The sequence below is a fragment of the Ictalurus punctatus genome, chromosome 9, assembly GCF_001660625.3.
Source record: "Ictalurus punctatus breed USDA103 chromosome 9, Coco_2.0, whole genome shotgun sequence".
Taxonomy (NCBI): domain Eukaryota; kingdom Metazoa; phylum Chordata; class Actinopteri; order Siluriformes; family Ictaluridae; genus Ictalurus; species Ictalurus punctatus.
The window spans coordinates 29,617,501-29,643,618 of NC_030424.2; the positions used below are offsets into that span (position 1 = coordinate 29,617,501).

General features: G+C 38.1%; 1 protein-coding gene across 2 annotated transcripts in view; it reads right to left on the minus strand.

Moving 5' to 3' along the window:
* The window catches only part of lck (LCK proto-oncogene, Src family tyrosine kinase), a 37,890-nt gene that overhangs the window by 7,223 nt on the left and 4,549 nt on the right, over positions 1-26,118 (minus strand). Inside the window, exons 2-10 of one of the 2 annotated variants that reach the window (XM_017476623.3) lie at positions 23,341-23,435; positions 20,144-20,207; positions 19,169-19,259; positions 17,124-17,225; positions 15,677-15,780; positions 13,988-14,137; positions 12,582-12,734; positions 9,919-10,098; positions 2,246-2,322 (exon numbers count right to left, since the gene is read on the minus strand). In XM_017476623.3, the coding sequence (XP_017332112.1) occupies positions 2,246-2,322; positions 9,919-10,098; positions 12,582-12,734; positions 13,988-14,137; positions 15,677-15,780; positions 17,124-17,225; positions 19,169-19,259; positions 20,144-20,207; positions 23,341-23,430 (1,011 nt within the window). In that variant the 5' untranslated portion in view covers positions 23,431-23,435. 2 annotated transcript variants of the gene reach the window in all.

Sequence of the window (26,118 nt, forward strand, 5' to 3'; positions counted from 1 at the left end):
CGAGCAGTCAGATTTGACGCTCGCTGGACAAAGAAAGCCACATTCATTAACAAAAACATGTGGCATGTAGGAAATAGAACCAACTAAATTAGTAAGAATATATATCTCAATCAGGTACAAGCTATTATATTACCTTAAAACACACTTATGAATTGTGGCAGAGTGATAGGAATTTTTTTTTTTAAACATCTGGTTTAGGCCCTGCCCACTTCAGGTTTCAATCTGAGTTATTGATATACAGTCAAGTGAAAAAAAGGACACCCTTGCCTTCACAAGCTAGCAGAAATAACTTCTTGTAGGCGTTTTGCATAATTGTCCACATAGTTTGCTGGGATTTTTGACCGCTCTTCCATGTGATAATCTTTCAGTTGCAAGGTGTTTGAGGGTTTTCTTGCATGTTCTGCCTGTTTCAAATCCCCCCACAACATTTCAATGGGATTCAAATCCGGGCTTTGTCTAGGCCGTTCCATAACCCTCCATTTCTTCTTGTTGAGCCATTCCTTGGTGGATTTGCTCGTGCGCTTAGGATTATTATCCTGTTGAAAAGTCCACTTTCGGTTCAACTCCAACTTTAAGACAGATGGCCTCACGTTATCTTCGAGCACTCTTTGTTATGATGCAGAATTCATAGTTGAATCAATGAATGCCAGCTGTCCAGTTCCTAAGGCATCGAAGCAACCCCAAACCATAACATCCCCACCACCGTGCTTCACAGTTGGTATGAGGCGCTTCTCCTGAAAAGCTGTCTTTGGTCTGCACCAAACATGTCTGCTGTTACTGTGACCAAACAACTCTATCTTTGATTCGTCTGTCCAGAGCACGTTATTCCAAAAGGTCTAGTCTTTGCCTATACGCTCATCTTGCAAAGGTTTTTTCCTGACACGCCTCCCATGCAGGTCAAATTTGTGCAATCTCTTTCTAATTGTAGAAGCATGCACTTTGACACCAACAGTTGCAAGACTTCCTAGAAGATCCTATGATGAAAGTTTTTGGGTTCTTGGAGACTTCTTTTTGCACCAGACGGGCTGCTCCCAGGGTGAATTTGCTGGGACGGCCGATCCTGGACGAATTGGCAGTCGTTTGAAATCTGCGCCATTTGTAGATTATTTTCCGTACAGTGGAACGATATATTTCAAATAATTTGGAGATCTTTTTAAATCCTTTATCAGACTAATAGGGATCCACAAGCTTTTTTCTGAAGGCCTTACAGAACTCTTTAGATCTTGGCATGATGACACCCCACACCTCAATAGCAAAGAGAACACCAGACACTAGATATGAGAGCGGTATAAATAAGACCAGTTCCACCTGCACTCCCTGAGCAGGTTCTAATCACTGGCACCCGATCCTAAACGTCTGGTTCTAATTATATGGATTTGAAGGTGTGATATATGTAGGGGTGTGTCTTACTTGCTTTTCCAAATATGTCAAAAAAAGCCAACAATTTCCATGGGGTGTCCTTATTTTTTTCCACATGACTGTATATTATAAACACCTAAACACCTGATTCTAATTATATGGATTTGAAGGTGTGATAAATGTAGGGATGTACTTACTTTTTCCATGTGACTGATCTGGTTGGTTTTTTTTTTGATCATTTAAAATGTGAAAATTACTACAAAATGTCAATTTTATGTGTCAATTGATAGAGTGTATCACCTTTATTAATAGGCACCGTTTCAGAGGACCAAATGTTTGCTTGTCCAAATATGTAAAAAAAAAAAAAAAAAAAAAAAAAAATTCCATGGGGTGTACTTATTTTTTCACATTACTGTAGATACTGATATGTATATTTGCAGCACTAAACAGATACACACCGCAAAAAAAAATGCAAATGAAAATATCTCGAATACGGCGATTATATAAATCAAATGAAATATTATTCAGCCTGTTTATTGAGATGCTTTTAAACATATCAGGCTATTCGCAGGTCATTGCTTCTAGAAATGAATGCTTAAGATTAGAAAAATAATCTACCAATAGATCATGACGTTTTTGAACTTGAAACGATTAAAAATATTTAGAAATAGGCTTAGTATTCATATATTTGTTTTATTGTATTTTCATGAGAGGAAATGTGAGATCAATTAAAAATGGCTATAATCAAGATGTCTTCACTGAATGTGAGTGAGTAATGGTTTATTAATGTTAATTAATATAATAATTAATGTAATGTATTGTATTTGATGGAGAGCAATAAAGATATACTTCTTATCAGTGGTTAGTGGATGTGTGTTAGACTTACCTGTGAGGCCATATCGATCAGGGTGTTGATTTGTAAATTTGCTCCTTCCGGCGTTTTCAGAAAATCCACCAGGCTGCCTATATTAAAAACACACACACACACACATGCATTATCAGTCAAATTCAACACTGCAACGAAAACAAATGTTTCTTGGAGTAAATATTTTAGCTACGCAGTTATTGTTGCATATGAAGATTTGGTTATGTAAGATATAATAACAGCAGTAACAATAAGAATAGGAATAATCAGTTTATTTCGCCAAGTACGTTAGACATATGAGGAATTTGTCTTGAAGAATGCATACGTGTATGACACGTAACGTACTAAACAGACCAGACAAGTGCATGGACATGTATTTAATTTTATTTTAAATAGGGAGAAAATGTATTATAAAATAAAAGATTTGGTATAAAGAAGCAGTATCGATCTTTTATATCATTTATATGCAATAATGTATGTACATAGTGCACTTCCAAAGCCCAATATACACTATACTGCATACTGTATAGGTTATATAGCAGCGGGTCTAGGATTGAACCCTGAGGGATGCCTTATGTAAAAAAAGCAACACATAAATCATAATCATCGTACATAGCAGAAACACACAATCACAATGAAACCATCAGGTGTACGCAGACAAACTAATCAATGAGTGAACATAGAACAGGTGCACACCATAAAGGAACAACCAAAGACAGGACAGAGGCGGAGACTCAAACAGAAACCAAAACATGGCTTTTGCCGCCATGGGAACCGTGAGTTATTTGACAAAGAGAGTTCAAAAGCTGTGTACTAACCTATGACGTAAACCCGATCTTAGCATTGACATTTTGGGAAAACTATAAAACAAATCGAACTGGTGTAACTGATAAATAACGAGGATAATACTGCATTTTTTTTGCAGAACAATTCCAACAGGTGAAAAATAAGGATGGAATTCCAAAAGTTATAGAAGCTTGAACTTGGGTTTGACCTTCCGTGTTTGGTAAGTGCACAGATGAAGGGAAGCGAGGCGGCAGCCTAACAAATGATATTTTACTGCCAAGCGTCTTCCAGACTTGATATAAGGGCATAAATAGCAGCAGAAAAGCTTTAGCTTCTAAAAGGAGAACACAACATTCTCAGGAAATCCTGCAGTCAGTCGCTGTGATTTACAGCCTCAAGCTTAGATGTTTAGTTGGGAAAAGAGGAATCGTTCTGCACTTAGGAACTTCCTTTTGGAGGACTGAGGAGGAAAACGCACTTGGAGGAACTCCAGACTCGACATGTTCAGGGTCATGTGTCAAGTTTAGATAATGCTTTTGTCTTATGGAAGACTTATAAAATTATATACTTTATAAACTTTGGCAAGCAAGAACAATAGCTCCGCCCCTCACCTCACCTCGCCTCACCTCACCTGAACATTTACCTTAACAAGTATGCATTTGCACACCCGCATTTATTGGGACTATTGTGAGTGCACTGTGTGGATGAGAGAGTGTGAAAAGGCCTGAGGGGTAAAGCAGAGACTAACTACAACACAAGCAGCGATTGTCTGTTGTAAACAAAAAAAAGATTATCACATCGCTTGTGCATGAAGGCGCTTTTGTTGCAAGAGCTCTCGAGGAGAACAGCATGCACAGGGATTCACATGACAACACATACGGTATGTGTGCAAAAGGAACACCATGTTCGTGAAAATGCGGCGTCCACCGTGGATCACCGAGAGTGCTCATGTGTCTGCAATATTCAGTTTCCAAAAGGATGTCCACTGCTTTATACGATACTTTTTCACCACTGTGTGCTTTTTAGGATTAGAAAGCAGCGTGATAAACATTGCAAAAGCGACTGAAGTCTTTTACTCCTCTTATACTACAGCAATTTGACAATGATTACAACGTCTCACTTGTTAAGGAACTTACGCGTCATGCATTTGATCCATTTATGGTTACGTTTCATGTCATGGGACGTCCACGAAACCGGTTAGTTCCAATTGTCGCTTACGCTATAGCAGCTATAAACAGTCGTTCCCTCACCAGCCTCTTTTTTCGTCTCGTCATGTTACCGACAAAGTGTAAACTCTGCTGTCCCGGAAAGGTCAGAAATCTTAAAGTTACAGCTTTACTGTTACAAAAGCGCTGACACTGGAGACTCCTTCCATCAATGTGAAATAAATGTCTCCTTACTTTAAGAAAACTTCATCATATCAATATTTACACAAACCGGTTTTGGTTTGTGGCGAACGCTAAGTGTCATTTTCATCGTACTGATTATTTCGTAGTAATCTACCAACTGAGGGAATTGTTGGCGTTTTTTTGCGGCCGAGTTTCTTCGGGATGACTGTTTAATGTCGTTATAAGTGATATGTGGACAAATAATGTTTATAATCTAGAATACAAATATAAAATGGATGAAAAGTCTAACGTTGTTGTTTAATAAATGAATAAACATTGTTAATGTTGGGAAATTGTAAGAGGAAGCAAGCATTAGAGGATGTGCTGTTATAGGAAAATAATCCACTTTGGACTGATAACAGTAGCATGCATTATTTTCCCATAACAAAGTGTATTACTGCTTATGTAAAATATGTGAAAGGATTAGATATAACACTTATGCTAGTCATAATGGACCATATATGTTGACTGACCTGACTAGAGCACTAAGGTCAGGAAAGAGCATTAATAGAAACTTGTTTTATGATTGTATTTAGTCAGACGCATACACAGACTGCGGTAATGAAAAATAATAATAATTTAAAAAAAGATGACAGTGACAATAACCTAAAAAGGTATTGTATGTAATTACGGTCGACATGTACAAAGCAGTCTGTATAATTCTCTCAAGCATGAAACCTCATACTGTTCAGTTAGATGAAAGTTATTATTATGGGATGTACGGGTTTATTCTTCTCAGTGTAAGAGTGTTATGGTTGCTTAGCATTAATAACAACAGCATGTTCTGTCTCCTTTCTGCAGTGAGTCTACAGGCCGTGTGTGTGTCGTAAAGGTCACATCATGTTCGTTCATGCATGGACTTCTCCCAGAAGAGAAGTGCGCACGTCTCTCCCGAAAGAGAAGTGAATCAGCGAACGGGCGGACACTAGGTCCGATTGTTTTACAAAACGGACATGCACTTTAGGTACAAAACGCTTACAATGGTCTAATCCGGACCATAAACACAAGAATGAGGAGAGTTCCCATGTCAGCAGACACAAAAAACACAGACAGACAGTAGACAGACAAGCAGACAGCGGTACTACAACTACGCCACAATTTTTTTGCTATATAAATAAATGACAACAAATCACACCTTTAGGGTGTGCAGTTGTAATGACTGATTAATGTTTGTTATAGCAATCCCATACTGTAGATGTTCTACTGATCCACACAATCTCTTTAGATGTTATTGCAATACAGTTTGAAAGTTTATATATCTTTATTTATCTCCTAGTAATATTAATGAAATAAAAAAATGGAGCCTTAAAAGGAAAAATGGAGCTTTGACCATGCTTTGAGATCCACCTTCTAGTAAGAAAAGGATAGGACATTCCATAATTTTACTTTTTTTTTGTTTATTCTAGTAGATTCATAACATGGGTCATTTTTAACACTTTTATTTCACGGTGGTCAAAATGACCTGAGCATCATGTCTGTAATATCGAAAAGTCAAAACGTTTGAACATACAGTAGCTGAGCAAGGACATGTTCATGTAAAGTGTTGCCCCTTTTTATTGTATTCAGAAGACGATTACCCAAAAAAAAAGAAGTCTGATCACTGAAAACTGAAAAGTAGATCATTAAGATTTGAGGTAGAATTCCAAAAGTGGAAGTAAGTACTAAAAATTTGAACAGATTACCAAACATTTCTGTTGATTACTAAAATACAAAAGCAAGTACATTACAAAAAGAAGCTGAATGCAAAATATTGCTAAAGTCGATTGCTAAAAATGCATCTTGATTTGTAAACTTTGTAGCTAATTCCTAAAAGTTGAGGTTGATTAATAAAATCTGTAGTGGATTACTGAAATTTTCAAAAAAGATTAGAAATGTTGAAGTAGATTACTCACCATTGAAGTTTATAACTTAAATATATTTTGATTAGGTTGCGTACAGTGCTACAATTACTGAAAGTTAAAGTGGATTATTAACATTTGTAGAAGATTACTGAAAATGTAACTGTTTGGTTGTAAATGTAAATAATTTCTGATCATTTAAGTGGAGTAAGAAATATTTAAGTCTGCATTTTACATTTAAAAAACTGTTGTGGTGATGTAAAAAATTTTATATATATATATATATTCAGTTTAAATCTGGAACTCTTAATGGTTCTTCGGTTCTATCTTTGAAGGAAGTGTTATGTACTGGAGAACCCTACAACAAAGTGTTTTTCTATCAGAAAGGTTTCCCGGAAGAACTCTTTTTAGCGGATAAGAACCCACGATTATACAAATAACCCCCCTAAGAGTCTAGTTTTGATTTGTTTAATTTGTTTTATATTCGTCCTTCATTGTGGAAGATAATTATCCAGTTATACTAATTATCCAAGGAACCCTTAAAGAAGAACCTTTTTTTTTCTAAGAGTGTATGTATTAATATTAATTGGGGGAGTATGTGGTCCAAATTCCAGATCATTGGTGAATATTTTCTTCTCAATACCAACAACACGTGAGTTGTCAGGTACTTGGTATGCTCCTAGAGAAAAGGGTTCTTCAAGGGTTCTTTAAAGGTTCATTGGATAATTAATGAACTATTTATACCTCTACATTTTATATGGCTTTAAATAGAAGTTCAAAGTTCAAAAAGGAAAGTAAACACAAGTAGGCGTGTTCAAACAAAAATGCTTTGAAGCATTGCTCTACGTCTCGGAAGAATTTCATATATACATCTTACCATAACATAATGGTTTCTGTTAGTATGTTATGTGTAATGGTCTGACAGTAGTAGTGGACCACATGTGTAGCTATTTGCGTACAAACCCATGTGTGTGTGTGTGTGTGTGTGTGTGTGTGTCACAATGTGCTCTTGACGGTCTCAGTGTAGCTATTTTCAGAGATGACCTATGCAAGTTATGTCAAGTTAGCTTTGATGTCTTTTTAGAGGCTGCAAAAGCAGTGCAAACCTCATCCGGCCTTAAACAACACAAATACACATGCCTTCAAGGCCATATGCTGCTTTTTTTTTGTTAAAAGAGGAAGCCAATATGTGTCTTTGTAGAACCATACACATTCGTGACAGGAAATGTCACGATTTAAAGACCTGCACCTTTATACTTCTTGATTTTTTTTTTCCAGTCTAACCACTGGAAATTTCCCATAATCCCCTGGGTTCAAAAGAGCAGACATGACCCAATGATGAATAAGTTAATGTTTATAGTCTGAGGTGCAGCTATTCAGGTTTGTGCATGTGTGTGTGATGAAATGTGTGGGGGGTGGGTACACATGCAAAAGTACTTACCAGATTTAATAAGTCAAACCATGTAAATGTTAAATCTGCCTGAATTATCATTAAATATCATGTTTTGAACGTGCTCGTTCTAATACGCTATCGTTTCCATAGTAACAGCTCGCTCACAGGGACTTCTGTAGTGGATCCGCCACATAATCCATAATCTAAATAATAAACGGTAATAATAAACATAATCTAAATAATATATATATATATATATATCTCGATGGAGTCTCCAGTATCAGCTCCGTGAAATCTGTAACTTCACGTTTTCAGGAAGGTCTTCAGGACAGAGGTGTTTTAAATCACAAGCTTTACCTGTAACTCTGATACTTTTAAAACATTCCTTCCCTGTGTCATCATCACTCGTCAATTAAAGGTAGTCCTACCCCTGATTCTAAACAAAGTTAGTCACATATAAGTCGTAGACGACTAAATCGTAGCGTATTGTATCGTGTTTGCAGTTAAATTGGGACATAATCTGATGTAATTATCGAAATCCTTTTAAATGATGCCTAAATCTAAGGGTTACACCCCTGCTTTCTATAAGCTGCATCAGTATGAATAGCAGAAACATTATAACTGGAGTTTATATAATTGTTTTTTTTTGTCTGTACTAGTGTACTTAACTAGCTATTTAGTTCGTCATACTTTGTTACGTTACTTTAGCTACCATCTTTTTAGCCAGTAGATTTCCAGGAAATCAAAAAAATTCTGGCTGGGCAGCACTTTTTCTAAATTTGCTTGGAGTTAACATCACTCTGAATTTCTTTATTGCTATATTTTATTTTAAAGATCTTGCTTAAATATAATGTTACATTTAAAAAATAAATAAATAATTATATATATATATATATATATATATATATATATATATATATATATATATATATATATATAAAACAGTACATGAATAATCATGCACTAATACCTGAATTAATACTTACTTAAACATGAACTAATGATGAGTTAAGGCATGCACTAATCACGAACGAATGTAGAGCTAACCTTTTCTATGATGTGAGTCTTATCAAACGTGAATAAAATGAAACATTTCATATTGTTTATATGATTTGCCGTATGCAGCTGCGTACACAAACCTCATTGGATGGCGCTTAATTACTTTCCTAATTTACATTCATCCTGCTTATCGAACGTAGACAGACGCACTAATACTGCACCAATCGTTTGATCTCAACACGTCTCCATCCGTCTCTCTCTGGGACAGGACACACGTACTGTACATGCAGTAACACGTTTTAGTTAAACAGATGGAGGTACGCTAGCTGCGCTAATCAAATGCTTATTGTGATGGCTTGGTGCAGCTATTAAATGAAGATACTCTGTCAGGGGCAGTGTTTCAGCACAGTCGTTGTGTTCTAAGGGAGCTGTAATTGATGTAACAGTGAGGTGTATTTCACTAACCTAGGATAAATATCGCTAACTTCGATTCACCGCTTAGTGTAATCAATTACGCTAACACCAGGTAGTTATTTTCCAGTTTGTAAATTTAACAGATTACCCACTTTACCTTACAAATGTTCTTAATTAGTTTGAAAGGTTTCCAGTTAGACTTTGCAAAAGTCCCTTAACCTATATTAGCGTTAACTAGGCTGATACATATCGCTAACCTAGATTTTCCAATTAGCCTAATCAGTTTTTCCAACCTCAATTTTCCCAGCTAGTCTGACAAAAAACGTCACTCAGATTGTCCAATTTATCTGAAAAATATATTTCCTAAGCTCAATTTCACAGCTAGCATGATTAGTGTCCTACATTTTCCCACTTAACCTTATAAAGTTCACTGACCTAAATTAGCTTTAAGTCAGACTTTACTAATCTGATAAATTTCACCAGCCTAGATTTCCGTTAGCCTAGTCGTTTGTGCTAATCTCAAGTTTCCGGTTATTCTGAAGAATTGCACTTAGACTTTCCACTTTAACTGAGAAACTTTCATAGCTATTCATAACCACAATTTCATAGCAAGCCTGATAAATCATGCTAATCTAGATTAGCCAGTTAACCCAATAAAGTTCACTAATCTAGACTGTTCTCAGTCACAGTATATATTGACATACTGTATATAGCATGGCAAAATAGCAATTCCAGCACACTGGGACACAGAATAATAAATAAATTGTTATGTGGTAAGGAGATACCGTGAAATTGGGTCAGATGGTTATCACGCCACGATTTTATCAGACCATTTCTACCGCTCCTACATCCGTATACACAAACGCTCGCTCTCACCGTTCTCCATGAACTCGGTGACGATGTAGATGGGTTCCTGAGTGACCACAGCGAAGAGGCGTACGAGTCGTGCGTGCTGCAGGTTCTTCATCAGGTTAGCCTCGGCCAGGAAGGCGTCGATGGACATGGTGCCATGTTTCAGACTCTTAATGGCCACTCTCCGGTTATTATTGTACAAACCTGGATGGGTAGATAGAAGTAAAGTCAATATATCTGTCTGAAATAATACAACAATTACATATATCAAGACGCCAGGATTACAGCCAGGTCGAATCGTGAAAGATTGAGGTACAGAAACAGATATTTAGAATAAATAAAGATTGTAATGCAGTCTGATTGAATTTTCTGATAGCAGTGAACACACAAAGCTCACCGGTGTGACTCCAAGAACTGGCTTTTATGTGCTGTGTAGCGATTACGCTAACTTCCACTGTCCATTGGAACATAAGCTAGGAGTGAATAAATCTCTACACCACCCAGCTGAGAACCACAACTGTGCTGACTACCAGGAAAAGCAAATGAGGTGACCGAGGGGATAAAAACTTATTCAAGCAGTTTCATGAATGAAATAAATTATTGAGTATAATGTGGCATTTAACGCCGTCCTTTTCAAATAATACGAAGTTGTCAACAGTTGTGTATGGAGGGGGTTTTTTTTGTGTGTGTGTGTGTGTGTGTGTGTGTGGTTTTTTGGATTTTAATAATTAAACGATTCGATATATAATGAAATAATTCAATAATGAAATATATATATATATTTAAATGTAGCAATAAATAAATAATACTGGGGGCATAAATAATCAAACCTGGCAGAAAACGTCTCAAATTTTGTTTGCTACGACGCGCAGCATTAAATATGTTTCATGATTATGTTGAGATTCCCTGGTTTTAGTTGATCTGATAAACTATATAGTTGATCTGATAAACTAGGTTTCCCAGCAAACCAGATAGTGTGAGATAAAAACAGATAGTGTGAGCCGAAATCTAAGGATGAATTGTATTTAGGGACATTCCTATCATGCACAACTGACTTTTAGGATTAAAGAAATCCCGCTATTCAGAAAAGAAGCCCTCTGGTTTCCCAGGAATGTCAATGCCTTATTCAGTGGTATTGTAGCATCAGAGGAGATTTACTCTAATTACTCAGTGCTCAAGTTAAGGCATGTTTCTTCACATCTGTCGCTTAGTCATTCGATTCAAAAGGAGACTGAGAATCAAGTTGATTCCTGACCAGTATCGACAAATTCACAAAGGCGTTTAAACAAACACACAAGAACACCCAGAGACAGGGCGGTCCGCCAACGGACGGATTTCTATATCATGCGAATATCGGATTTATTATGTTCACAACGTGTTCGGTCATCAGTGTTTGGCAAAGCGGCACCACTGAACGCAGCCCAACCTTGAACAGCGGGTCTCTATGAAATTTAAACCCGAGCCTGTTTGTGGTGTCTGCACCTGCCGGGAGCGTTACAGGGACTTGGACATCAATGGAAGTAAACATGATAAGACTGGAATGGTGTCAGTAAGAAGAATTACAATTTCCAGTCCAAAGGTGCAATAGTCCATTTTTTTTTTTAGCAAGTGGAAATATCTTGAATATTTCATATTTATCAAGTATTTCTTATAAGGATGTAAACCAAATATCAGATTATTAAACTTATGTCAAGTCAATTGTTCTCATTTCAACCTTGAAATAGTCTTGCTCTATTGGCAGATAAATTTAGCAAATTTTAAACATTTATTTATTTATTTATTTATTTATTTATTTATTTTATTTTTTTTTTTTTAGAAAGAAGCAAAAATGATCTGGCAATAGAATAAGAAAACTACATGCTTGGAATGAGTAATAACGTCCAGAAATAAGTTTAATGGTCTTATGTTTGGTTTCTTGTAATCTTCTAATAGAAATATAAAGAAATACTAGATAAATCCGAGTATATTCAAGATATTTCCACGTTGTTTCCACTTCCACTTCGTTTTGCAGTGCACACATATATTATGTGGATGAGTTCTTTTCATAAGTCTTTTTGTAGACACACCCCCACACAACCCCCCCACCCCCCACCCGCCCCCCTAGACACTGAAATAACTGTATCCAAGATGGAGAACTTTATTACTGGTAAAGTTCTGGAAGTAACGGCGTGGGTCCTGGATGCAATTTAAATGCGATTTGTGTAAAAGCATTGAAATTTTTTAATAGCAAGCTTTACGTCAAAAATAAAAGAAATCACGTGGATACATTTTTATCACGTAGAGAGCTAGGTAAGGTAATGCTTTGGATGAACCACCTCTATAGAAATGTATGTCATTCTAGCTAAGCCCTGTGTACCTAATGATGCTAACTAGCTGGTAGCGATGGTCAGCCGAGAAGCTCGTTACACACGCGAATGAAAACAGGACGGCGAAGGGGTTCATTTTGTGGACGTTCCACAACATTAAATGTAACTATAAACAGATAAAAAGTACAGCGTGTTTTTCTTTAATAAATAACAATCGTAATCATTGGTGTGGTGTAAGAAGAATAAAACATTTAGGATAGTCCTGATTTTGCGCTAGGCCGTATTATATAGCCTGGATGAATGAAACAGAAGAGTGAAAGACACAAAATGGTGGTTCATGGTTTTGTTTTTGTTTTTGTTTTTTACACAGTTAATACTGACCCATCCAGACTTCTCCAAACTGTCCCTGTCCCAATCGCCTCTCCAGCTTGAGCGACTCACGTGAAATCTCCCACTCGTCCTGCCACCACGGCTTCTGTGGCATTCGCGTCTGACATGGTTTCACCAGACGTGTGCACAAGCCGTCTGAATCTCCTGCACAGGGAACGAGAGAGAGAAAGAGACAGACAGAGAGAAAGAGAGAGAGAGAGAGAGAGAGAACAATACCTGGGGTTGAACAAAAAGATCTCTTTGATCAGAAAGGAAATGATACACGGGTTTCTGCATACAAGTTTAAGCCACACGCTGACGGAAACCAAGCAAATTGTTTCAGGTCTTTGATGCCTTGTAGCTCATCTAGCTCGAGCTGCACCATTTATTCCATTATACACGTGTATAAAGGGGTGCGGGTTTGAAAACGTAGCCCCCCTACTCCAGCACACTCTGACTTAAAAAAATACACGTTTCACGGTTTCTGTCTACAACAGTTATTATTTCCTTTCATGTGCGAGAGCAAGAACAATACGAGAAGCTCAAAGCTCTCGTTTAGGGAGTGTGTATCTAATCATAGTGTGTTTAGATGATTTAACGTGTTTTTGTGTCTCGCTTAAAGCTAGCTTTGATACAGTGTGCATCACTTAAAACAGTCAGATGGCTCTCTTTAAAATAGCACATGAGATTAACGAGGAGTTTCTTCTAGCTGCATATTCCAGCATAGGGGTTGCTAGCTTAATGTTCTTAACCTACACAGATATGTGCTGTTATAGGAAAGTAATCAGTTTACCACCCCAAAGTTGATTGTTTTCCTATAACAGCACAACTTCTCGTGTTACTATGAAACCACAAAGCATGAACCCGTCTGTCCTGAAGATCCATCCATCCGTTAATTTCCTAGAGACTATCCCTGGAGACTCGAGGGCCACCCTGGATGGGGTGCCAACTCATCACAGGGAACAATCACACACACTGCGGACAATTTGGAAATGGCAATCAGCCCACGACGCATGTTTTTGGACTGGAAGTGGAAACCGGAGTACCCTGAGGAAACCCCGGAAGCACGGGGAGAACATGCGCACACAGGGCGGAAGCGGGAATCGAACCCCCGACCCTGGAGGCACGAGGCGAACGTGCTAACCCTTAAGCCGCTCTCCCCCCTTGTCCTGACGATTTACAGTTTAAAGCTACAAAGTGCTGACACTGGAGACTCATTCAACAAATGTAACGCCCACACCGTTGACTTGAGGGTCTTTATATTTGAATAACCTTTCGACCGTTTGACATCGGCTTCACGCAGAGGGCACGTGTCTCGTGGGCGTGTCGTAGCGTAGGACGAGCTACAGTTGAACATCAGCCTTAACCATGAGTCAGTGTACCGAACATCTGGAGGGTTTCGTGTTTGGCGTACGTACGGGAGTAATGTTTGACCAACTCGGACAGGCAGGTGAAGGAGATCTTGCTGGTGATGTAGAAGCCGCCGGCGTCCAGGTTGCGGATTCTGTAGTGCTTGATGATGTCGCCTTGGTTGTGATCCAGATCTCGCAGAGAGAGAGAGAAGCTGCCTGTGAAGCAGAAGAATATTCATGCTCTTAGACTCCACTGCCACTGGTTTATTTCGAACTGTTGTATTCAAGCTTGTTTAACAGGATGTCGTGTTCACACCCTTTTTTTTTTTTTTTTTCATATTTGCGACACATGTACACTCCCAGTATAGTCATCACTAACTTTAAGTGACTGACACCTCAAACTGATTTTAGATTAGATGGCTTGTTTATTCTGCACTAGTTCTCCGAGCAAGTGAACTAAGATTACGTCAGTTGTATTATTTATTCTCAACAGCGCTGTTGAATGCTTGAGTCTGATTGGTCAGAAATGAATCAGTGCTGATTCATTTCATATAACAGCAGCTCCGATTATAACGTGCAGCTGAAAATCACAGGTTTATATTAACGCGCTCGTTCTAATATGTTATCGTCTCTATAGTAACGGTCCGTTCACAGGGACGGGTATGACGGGCGCGCCGCATAAACAGATTAAAAAGCATCGTTTTTAATTGTAGTTGTTACGGAGAACTTTTCGGAAAACCATCGATTACGGAATGGTAATGGTAGCTACGTTTCCGTCCTAGCTGTGGATTTAACTTTTTCGGAATATCGCATAAAACAATTCGCAAATAAAGCACCGTTTCCATCCCATGCTTTCAAGGAAACCGGCGCGTCTCGCTCTCTGCCGTTTGAAATTTTCTGAGCCAATTATCCAGTCACGTGAGTCGTTGAGGCCAAGCCATGTGACTTTTTTTTTGATGCGCATCGAGGAATTGATTCGGTAAACGTGCTCCCGTCGTAGTTTGTGCGTTTAATGTCTTCTTATCGAATAAAAAAAAAAATTATAACAATTGAGCGCATTTTCACATCTTCTTTTTTTTTTCTTTTTTTTTTACGCGATATCCCAAAATTCGCAACAAATAAAACAATGCTTCATCGCACTGCAGCACTGTTGATTAGTTTCCTACAGCAAGCATAGTTAGCGAGCTCGATCCTTTTAGGAAAACTAACGGGGCGATGTCATATGATCAGTCATGTGGCTGATCACAGTTTAATTTAAAGCTCCGCCCTTGCTGCTGTTTTGTGTTATTATTATTATTATTATTATTATTGTTATTATTATTATTATTATTATTATTATTATTATTACAGCAAGTAAAATACCATTTTTTCAGCCTTATTTTAGTAAAGAATGATGGAATCTGTTTGAAGAAAATCTCGGTAGTGGATTCAGACTTAGATCTTAATAAAGTCTAATTACAAACGTTCCTTTCATTTGACCATACTCGCTATTTATTCATTATAATATTGGTTTTATTAAATTTTGCTATCGCAAGCATAGCTCAGACTTGACTCAGTTATGACATTTACTCCGTTGCGTATTTGCTTCAAAAATACGTCATAAAAATACGTCGCAGCATCAGAACCCGGGTCTGCCGGTTTAAGCGCTTCCTCCTCGTCCCATTAAATGTCACCGTTCGTTTATTTCACCGATGGCTTCGGGAGGAAGTGTGTCGTGTTTGATGTGATTGTCGTTGTTTTTGTTCCTCTCATTACCTGGTGTGGTCTCACTCTCTCTGATCAGGAACGAGCCCTGCGTGTTGCCGGGGGCCAGCAGGTGCCTCATGGCATCGTTTCTGGAGAGATCCTTAAAAAACCAGCTGGAACAACAACAACAACAACAAAATAAATAAATCAATAACCACACAATCATATCTCGAGCTAGAGGAAACTCTGTATATTTATTGTACTCTCCGCATATTTTCCTTCCTCCTACACACATGAAACTGAACTGGTGTGAAATCTTTATAATCAGCGAGGGAGGCCTTGTGGCGCTGCTGACATTTAGGGGGTATTTCAGAGGGATTTCCTCACTCGCCCCTGCGTTCACATACACATTTCTGTCCTCGTCTGGACGTGCATCGTCGTATAACTAACGCCAAAAATGACATTACTGAACCTTTGTGATTTCATTTAACAATCTCATGTGGATACTGTAGACTTGTACCTCCTGCTGTAATCATAAACACTCTCCTGCTGCTCGTCCCAGGCTTCTCGTTCACGATACGACACACTCGGGACGGCTCGTCTTCACGCTCCTACACCTGTGCAGTGTAATGACTCAATCACACTATCACCCAGGGTTCCCCTATGAGTCGGTTTCCTCTCAAGTGTTCTTCCTCGTGTCCTCTCTATCACCTCTGCCTTGTTCATTCAGGGATCTAAAGCTACACCTGGACTGCTGTCAATCTTCTGTCGGACCTCGGTTATCAAACGGGATACGGACTGATGTAGACGTAAAATTGCTCGTAGAAGCTTTTACACAAGCAATCCAGTAAGGCTGAATATTCTGTCATGTTCTTATTAGTAAATATCTACTATAATTAGATGAGCTTTAACATTATTGGTGATTGTTATAGCTTTTGTATTCGTTTGAGTGCAAACATTTGTATAACCTTAGGATAACATATAAAATATACATATATATATATTCTTTTGAAAGGACAATGCATTTAGTTTCAGTAGGAAAATCTAAATGATATCGGTTCTAATGTCTGAACGTGATTTAAGTATATTCTTTAATAACTTGTTTGCCTTCTTTATAACCGCTTCCAGTGTCGTTCGCTTCTCCTGGACAGCTTTTTGGACCCTTCCCCCATCTGCTAGAAGAATTTCTGAGCAGTTCTCCTAAAGTTTGTATGTGGTTGTGTGTTTGTGATTAACTTTATAGACGAAGTAGTATTTGAAACCACAGAGACAATATTCAGGATGAATGTGATAAGCATGAGTTTGTACAGTTAGCACCAAACGAGGTTTAAAGTTGATACGCTGAGACGCTGTGTGATCTGTTGTGGTGGCGGTGTTTTGTTCTCACTCAGCTCGAGCGCATGCCTTTTTGCACACAATAGCTGTTGGATGCATGTCTGAATGTATGTGTTTTGCATGTGTGTGTGTGTGTGTGTGTGTGTGTGTGTGTGAGAGAGAGAGAGAGAGATAGACGTACGGTTCTGTCTCCATGCTGTTGAGTTTGGCTACAAAGTTGCGTGGCACGTAACCCCTCTGTCCCGTCGACAGAGACTCGGCCATGTACCATTCAGGATCATCACTGAGACAAAAAAAAAGAAACATTTTTAATGACATTTTCATATTTAATGTTAATACATTTGACTTCACAGCTAGTCACGTAATTATAACAATATATCAAATATTACAATAGTGTAGAGCAGGTAAAGTCTTCATGATTAGAATAAATACACTGCAGTGTGATGCACAGTTTCCAGAGAAACAGGATGCCTCCGGAAGAATAGCGATTAATCATCTGTTTAAGCAAAGTTTGGCAAATGTAATGTTAATGGAAACAATTAATATTAGTTAACAGTAATTACTAGCTTACAGCCACGTTTTTACGAACGATCTGTAATTGACCTCTGCAGTAAATTTCCTATAAAGGTAGAAAACGTGTTCAACGCTGCAATGTCTACTAATGTTATTACTAATAGTATTATTTTTATATCATTTTTGGCAAAAGTTACCCGTACCAAAACAATATTTTAAAAGATATATATATATATATATATATATATATAAAAGCACACACATTATATATATATATATATATATATATATATATATATATATATATATATATATATATATATATATATATATATATATATATATATATATAAAGCATTAAATGTTACCCATACAAAAATAAGACATTAGTATGTAGGCCACCTATAAGCACCAAATATTACCCATAAAAATGATTTATGTTTATAATAATGTATTTATTATTTAAATATCGAATGCTATTAACATTGCAAAACCCATTAAATTAATGACATTAAACTATTAAGATTATTAATAGAATGATTAAATTATTAAACGTGAGGCAGAAGTGAGCTTCATGGCTCAAATCACCCACAAATTATTTAAATAGGTAGTCTTCAACAATACAAAATTATATATATATATATATATATATATATATATATATATATATATATATATATATATATATATATATATATATATATATATATCTTTGTGTCTGTGTCTAGTAAGTAAAATTATTGTGTGTATATATGTATACAATCCTGCCACAAAAGTCCTAAAATATGCTACAAAATGTATAAAAAAATTTTTAAAAACATATGAGAGGGAAACTGCCAGCCATGTTATTAGGAACACCTGTTCCTCTGCTCTGTCATGCAATTATCTAAGCGTTTGATCACGTCGCAGCAGCACAACGTATAAAAACCTTTCGAGAGCCTCAGTTCAAGTTCATATCAAACCCCAGAATGGTGAAAAAAGTCATCTTTCACCGTGGTATTGTTGTAGGTGTCAGTTTAAGTATTTCAGAAACTGCTGCATCGTCTGGAATTTTCACAAAAAACTCTAGAGATCACACAGATTGGTGCGCAGACGGAAAGATCGACGTCTTGCTTATGAGAGAGGGTCAGAGGAGAACAGCCAGCTGACAGGAAGACTACGGTGACTCAAAATCCACTCTGTTCAACCGTGCCGAGGAGAAAAGCATCTCAACACGCCGAAACATAAGACAGCACGTCGGGTTCCACTCCTGTCAGCCAAGAACAGGAACAGGAAGTCCATCGGGCATGCCAAGACAATTTCTTTCCCCTCATGTGAAAAATGTTTGATGTGGAAATTAACCGACGCTTATGACATGACGTGCCCTGCCGCCACCTGATATTCCGACTGGATAAGCACATGGATGATCAGGGGTACATGTGTTCCTATTAAAGTGGCCAGTGAGCATACAAATGGATGTGAAACAGTGTGAGGTATCTTTCGTCATATACTGGAAACAATAATGTCAGACTATAATCTGATAATAATATCATACCAGGAGTTTATCACCGCGAGCGCTTATCTTAACACAATGAAATAATCATTCCATAGATACTGATCTAGCACTTCTCTATGCAAAGAAGAAGAAACAGATCAATGGCAGATTTCTTCCTCTTTGTTTCGAAACACAACGAGCTTTCCACTTCCCCCATACAGAGCGTATTAATCTCTTACTCGCCAGTGATCTTCATCTTCTCGCCTTTCTCGAAGCCCAGGTCGTCAGCGTGGCACGGTTTATACGTGTACTTCGCCACCACCAAGTTATCTGGAACGCACAACCATTAGAAATAAGAAACAATGTTTCACAAACAATTATCTTCGCCAGTACAAGTCAAAGCGTGTCTGAATTTTATTTTGTCTCCTTAGTCTTTATGTTTTGTTTAGTCTTTTAGAGTTTATCTGGGATATATGACTCATTATTAAGCACGAATTGATCACCAGTTATATGATATATAAGGAATAAAACACTCCGTTTCACGCTGTTACAGGAAAATAATCAACAACGGTATGGTGCGATGAGGCGGAGTTACTGTTACCACCGCAAAACTGATTATTTTCCTATTACAGCATGCTTCAAGGTGTTTTATTCCTCTTAAACAGCAGCGATTGGCCGGCGATTAGGTTATTTATTTATTAAACAACCACACGCCGTGCTTTTTTTTTTATCCGTTTAGAGTTACACGTAAGGTTGTGGAAGGACTGAAGATATAAACAGTTGTTTCCTCGCCAGCTTTTCTTTTATTTTCTCCACCTTGACATTAAATAAGATTTTTTATTTTTAAAATCTGAGCTTTGTCAACATAAATAAGAGATCACAACTTGCAAAAAACTTTGCTGTTACTATAGTAACGATAACGTCTTAGAGCGAGCGCATTAATAATAATAATATACTGTCACAGCTGCTGTTATAGAAAATGAATCACAACACCTTCTGGCCAATCAGGATCCAGGATTCAACAGCGCTGTGGCGTAATGAAAAATAATCAGGAATAGTAATATATATATATATTTAGATTTAGATTCTGTGTTGTGCCTAAAATGTCTAATCTGCGGGAAAGAGTTGTCATTTTAATAAGGTGTGTGCTGATAGTCAGTTATACAACAGATCCCACTGCTCAGCACCTGATGTTGTTAAGGTGAACATCTCACCTGGTAATGGTGACATCGGAGGGACCGGGTAGTCTTGGCCATGGTTGATCGGGAGCTTTTCATTCTGAAAATAAATTTTAAAAAACAGAAGAGAGATAATAGAAGAGGAAATAACACACCAACGTATTTCTGCGTGTTTTCCTTCTGGTTCTTTTTGCCAGAAGAAATCTGAGAAGCGTATAAGAGCCCCGCCCCTCACCTTTAACCTTTCTTTTTCTGATGTCGAATGTGTGAGATTTGTCGATTCCCATTACAAAAAAAATCTAAGTTATTCCCGGACATGCGACCTAGGAGTGTTATTTAAGGAATAAAACATGAAGATGTAGGGAAGTATTCCACAACGAGGTGCTGTGATGTGATACACAAAGCTTATCAATTTCCTACAATGAATGAACATTTTATTCATTCAAATTTGACAAATTTGTTTTAATTGAAGAACTACACGTAATTCTTTTCATCCTTTCATTTGTAACGTTGTGGAACGTCCGCCAAATGAGTCGGTTCCTGTTCTCGCTTATCAACCTCCTAATCTTGAAAACCCAGCTTATCGTGTTACTGAGAAATCGTAAAGCGTAAAAAAACCCCTCTTCAGTCCTGAAGGTATCCTCTGACTGTTACAAAAGTGCTGACACTTCTATACTACTTCTAGACTCCTTCTATAAATGTGAACTAAACATCTCCCTAAAGAAAATTCAGCATATCAACAATTACACGCTAACATGGCTAACATGGAATAGAGGGTTATACTGTAGCTAGCAGTTTAGCATCATGGATGTTGTTTACATTACATTTTTATTTGGATAGCACTTTTAACGACGGAGATTGTCACATCGCAGCTTTACAGAATGATATCAGTTCCGGGTATACATTTTAAACGTAGAAATGTATCCCTAATGTGCGAGCCCAAGGCGACGGCGGTGAGGAGGAAACGTTGAGAGACACCAGATTCAAAAGGGGAACCCGTCCTCATCCGGGTGACCCCGGATTATCAATGTTTCCCTTCTATAAATGCGTGCTACATAGAGAAAAAGTGCAATTGTGTAACCAGGAAGTTCCTGGTTTCTAAGCGGTACCATCCACAGTAATCTCATCATGTGATGAGAACACAGAACAACTGTAGCTCCATCTTGAAGATACAGTTATACATTTATTTATTTGTTTGTTTATTAATTCATGAGTTTTATTGTCAGAAGGCACCTCCGGGGTTGGGGGTTCAATTCCCGTCTCCGCCCCCCTTGTGCACGGAGTCCGTACGTTCTCGCCATGCTTTCGGGGTTTCCTCCGGGTGCTCCGGTTTCCTCCACTAGTCCAAAGACATGTGCTGTAGGCTGATTGGCATGTCCAAATTGTCTGAGTCAAATTGGGAGTGTGTGAATGTGTGTGATTGTGCCCTGCGATGGATTGTCACCCCGTCCAGGGTGTCCCCCGCCTTGTCCCCCGAGTCCCCTGGAACAGGCTCCAGGCTGCACGTGTATGATAAGTGCTTTGGAAAATGAATGGATGGAGTTTGGTGTTTCTCCACACCAAGATGAGACTCACGTAGGGGGCGTGGCCTAAAAATCTAAAACAACAAGTCTGTGATGATTTACACACACAGATTGTACAATATATGCTACATTTCACAGCTATAAACTTCCCTGGCTTGTTTTACACTCAAACATGTCTTAACTACGTTCGGGGCGGGGAGAAGGAGGAAATCATGGTGTTCATTTCACTTTTGGCTTTACAGGATTACAAACTCAGCTGTAACCGCCAGAAGGAACGCATTGTGTGAAACTGAAACGGATGTAATATGCTTCATCTTCACTTTGTGTGTTTGTGTGTGATGTATCAGCTTTTCAACAACATTAAACTTCTTGATATGGAGACTTTTATATTTTTTATCAAGTTTTCATGTGGTATATTGTTCCAGTAACTATGAAACTGCCAGCTCAGACTATGATTTTTCATCCTTGATTCACCGATTGTTTATCAGTACTGATACAAAGAGTGTAAGGATTCAAACAAGCCTTAACCCAATCGTTTCAAACGCAGGAATTTCCCTAAAAGTGCTCTGGCATGTCTCTCTCGCTAAGATGGCTTTAGAGAAGGCAGCAAATCAAATATGCTTCACTCGGCCCCTCCTTCGCTCGATCTTGTATCTTCATCTCACCACTAAGCGTTCTTCGCCCCTCTTCCGCTCGTCTGTAACGCCACTTCTGCAGCCTGAGCGTTCTTCGTTCTCTCCACGACGAGACCACAGAGCCGTGAGGTACGTCAGCATCCGCTCTATACGTCTACACGCTCCTGTCCTGAGGCCTCACACGACGCCGACAACGATGGATCACACGCGCGTTCTGTTTCTATCGTGCAGCTATCGTATAGCAACTAGTCTTGAGGAATAAAACGCTCTGGGTCATGCTGATGAAGTGGCGTTACTGTTACTGGCGTAAAATATTTTTTTATTCCTCTTACACCACAGCATTTTGACAACAGTTTCCTTTCTTTACCGAGTAAAGAACGACGTACTTTATATCCGATTACAGTTACATTTAATGTTGAAGAGCGCAGACGTCCGCAAAACAAGACGAGATGTCAGAAGAGACGTACTTAAAGTTACAGTTTTACCTCTGACTGACACTGGACACTCCTTCCATACGTAAATAAACGCCTAATTTCCTTACAGAAAACGTCACCGTGTCAATGATTACTCATGTTTAATGACGCTCTTGCCGTGGCGTGTCTGCCGTACACGTCCCTGCGAACGATAGAAACGATAACGTATCAGAACGTGCGAAATAAACCTGCGATTTGCAGCTGCACTACTGCCAGAGCTTAATCGATACCTTCGTTAGACTATCTTCTACCTGTAATCTTCAGTAAATAAAGAAAACTCAGTAGACATTTGGGAACGCCATTATCCTCCTCGATTTCGTTTCTACCCAAGTTCCGTGTCGATCGTGTGATTGCGGTCCTAGGATGTACGTGATGTAGCGTTAGCAAACACACCGCGCGGTGATGCAGAAAACCAGACACGCCCATACGTCACGCGTATGAGGTCACGTTTCCCAGTTTGATAAACGATACAGTGAATACGAGACAGTACAAAGCACCGTGACCGTGTCAATGATGACGTAACGCAGCGCATGACGCTACGAGTAATACACTGAAAAGCAACTCAAAGGGAGAGTGAATAATTTCACTGTTCTGATACGTACCGGAATGGGGCAGTTGCAGTGCTCGCAGATCTCATCGTCAGGGTGGTAGGAGAAGCCATCGTCCGAGTCGTAAGAGCTACAGTTTCCCATGGTCTCTGATGGAGAGACAATAACACTGTTCAAATAAAATGACATTAAAATGAGATTCAGTTGGCTTTTTATTTTTCAGATGTCAGGAGATGTTTATTTGTGGAAGGAGTCTCCAGTGTCAGCTCTCTGTAACAGTCAGAGAAAAGGCTGAGAACTCCAACCAGAAGTAATTAATTTATTATGGAGACTTTAAAAGAAAAACAACAACAAAAAAAAAAACAGCTGTAGCTCCATCTTGAAGTTACATTTGTTTATTTATTTATTTATTCATTCATGAATTTGGTGTCTCTCCACACCAGGATCAGACTCAGGTAGGGTGTGGCCTAAAGTCTAAAGCCTCGGTGGATGATTTAACACTGTTGAAATGACATTAAAATTAGATTCGGTTGCCTTTTATTTATTTAATTTTTTTTTTTAAAACTTCAGTCTGATGTCAGGAGATGTTTATTCGTGGAAGGAGTCTCCGGTGTCAGCTCTCTGTAACAGTCAGAGGTAAAGCTGTAAAGGATGAGAACTCCAACCAGAAGTAATTAATAATTGTCCATCTTGAAGCTACATTTATTTATTTATTTATTTACTTACTTTCTTATTTATTTATTCATGAGTTTGGTGTCTCTCCACACAAGGATCGGACTCAGGAAGGGGGGCGTGGCCTAAAGTCTAAAGCTTAGGTTGATGATACCATGATACTAAAATTCTCCGTTATTGTATGACTATTTCACCGAGTTAAACATGTCTCGAGGGAAGTGTGTGATGATTTACACACGCAGATTGTACAATTTCACAGCTATAAACTTCCCTGGCTAGTGTTACACTCAAACATGTCTTAACTACGTTCGGGGCGGGGAGAAGGAGGAAATCATGGTGTTCATTTCACTTTGATATAGAGACTCAGTGCGGTAAAAACCCTAAAATACTTACTAACATTAAGCACCATGTTCAGGCTCAGTGACTTAAATCCAACAGTTCAATCGTTATTTACGCTGAGAAACTTACACATTATGCAGGTGCTTACAGTGAGGTGATTTCCTGAGCTCCTCATTCAGATCATGCAAATCACCTGTGTGTAGTTCCTAGACCACCACCTTTAAACACTTCCATATATATATATATATATATATATATATATATATATATATATATATATATATATATATATATATATAATGTATAGATATATACACACATACATACACCAATACCATCTATATATTTCTACTTATTTATATATATATATATATATATATATATATATATATATATATATATATATATATATATATATATATATATAAAATTATAAAGAGTATATACAAAATATAAAGAGTAACGATTCGATTTGTTTGTTAGGATTTTAATTACATTTATACCTTGTACTTTATTATATTTATTGTATTTACTATGTTTTCTTTTCTGTAAGTCATGTTTGTAGCCATGTCTTTTTTTCCCCCTGTATCCTTTCATATATTTTATTTTAAAGCATCGTTATTGGAAAAAAGTTGCACTGCTGCATTCCATCTCTACATTAATCATGAATCGGGTAGACTCCGGGATAGACGTCTGATAGATATCGCTCAAGAAAAAGGTGCTTAAAAAAAAAAAAGTCGTGTCAATTCTGAGGAATGAAAAAAAAACAGACGCTACTCGTGTGTAAGTGAACTCTGAACATGGCCCTGTTTAACAAACTGCAACCGATGTTGTATTTTTCTTTTTAATTACCGTATTTAAATTTTTATATCAATATTTGTCACTCTTATTCTCATATATCCTCTTAGAGTGAATAAGTGATCTGGGTTAGGAACGCTGTCAGAGATTGAATCTGTGAGAAACCTCTGGGTGAGGTCAGGAAAAGCCTGACCTCCTCAAACTGGAGTGTATTCAGGGAGCGAGGGTGCACGAGGGGAGACTGAAAACACAGCCGGAGTCAGAAGTTTCCACAGAGCATGAGCGAGATACATCCCTTATCGAGTTCAGTCCCAAAATAAAAAGGATCCTGAGAGACGCGAGGTTAAATATCCGGCCTGAGAATACATGTGTGTGCGTGTGTGTGTGTGTGTGTTCGTTTTAACACGTTTCGTTACATCCTGTCACTTTCCAGAGCTGCTTTGTGTGCACATGAGATCCAAAAGTATCATTGTAGCTGTGACAAGACAAAGGAGGAAGCGAGGCTTACGAATACCAGAGACGCATTTACTAAATCAGGTTCCGTTGGTTTGGAGCTCTGTTATTACATTCCTCAGGTTTGTGTTCCCACAGACCTTTCCGTATCCCTTACACCGCTTGTGTTGCTGTTGTTGTGTTAGTTTTAGCTCTGAAAAGGTGTTGGTCCATCTGGGGTCACGCCGACACACACCGAGGTTCCTCTATCCGTTATATCATCAACAGTTTGTGTGTCCGTGTGTTATCGCGAACATATCGTTTCTAACCTCCATTTTTACGTTCCAATTTTCTTGAAATCACAAACTTTTTTATGTACTTAACAAATAGTACTGTACGTGCATCAGAGATTGAGTTTGCATCGTTAGCCTAGCTTTACCAAAGCTGTTAAGAACAGGACAAGTTGTAAATATGTTGTTTGTTTGTTTTTTGTTTGTTTGTTTTTTTTGTTGTTGTTTTTTTTAAAAAAAAGAAAGAATGAAAGAAGGAAAGAGATCCATTAACCTGGTAGTCATTTAGTTATTTATTGCT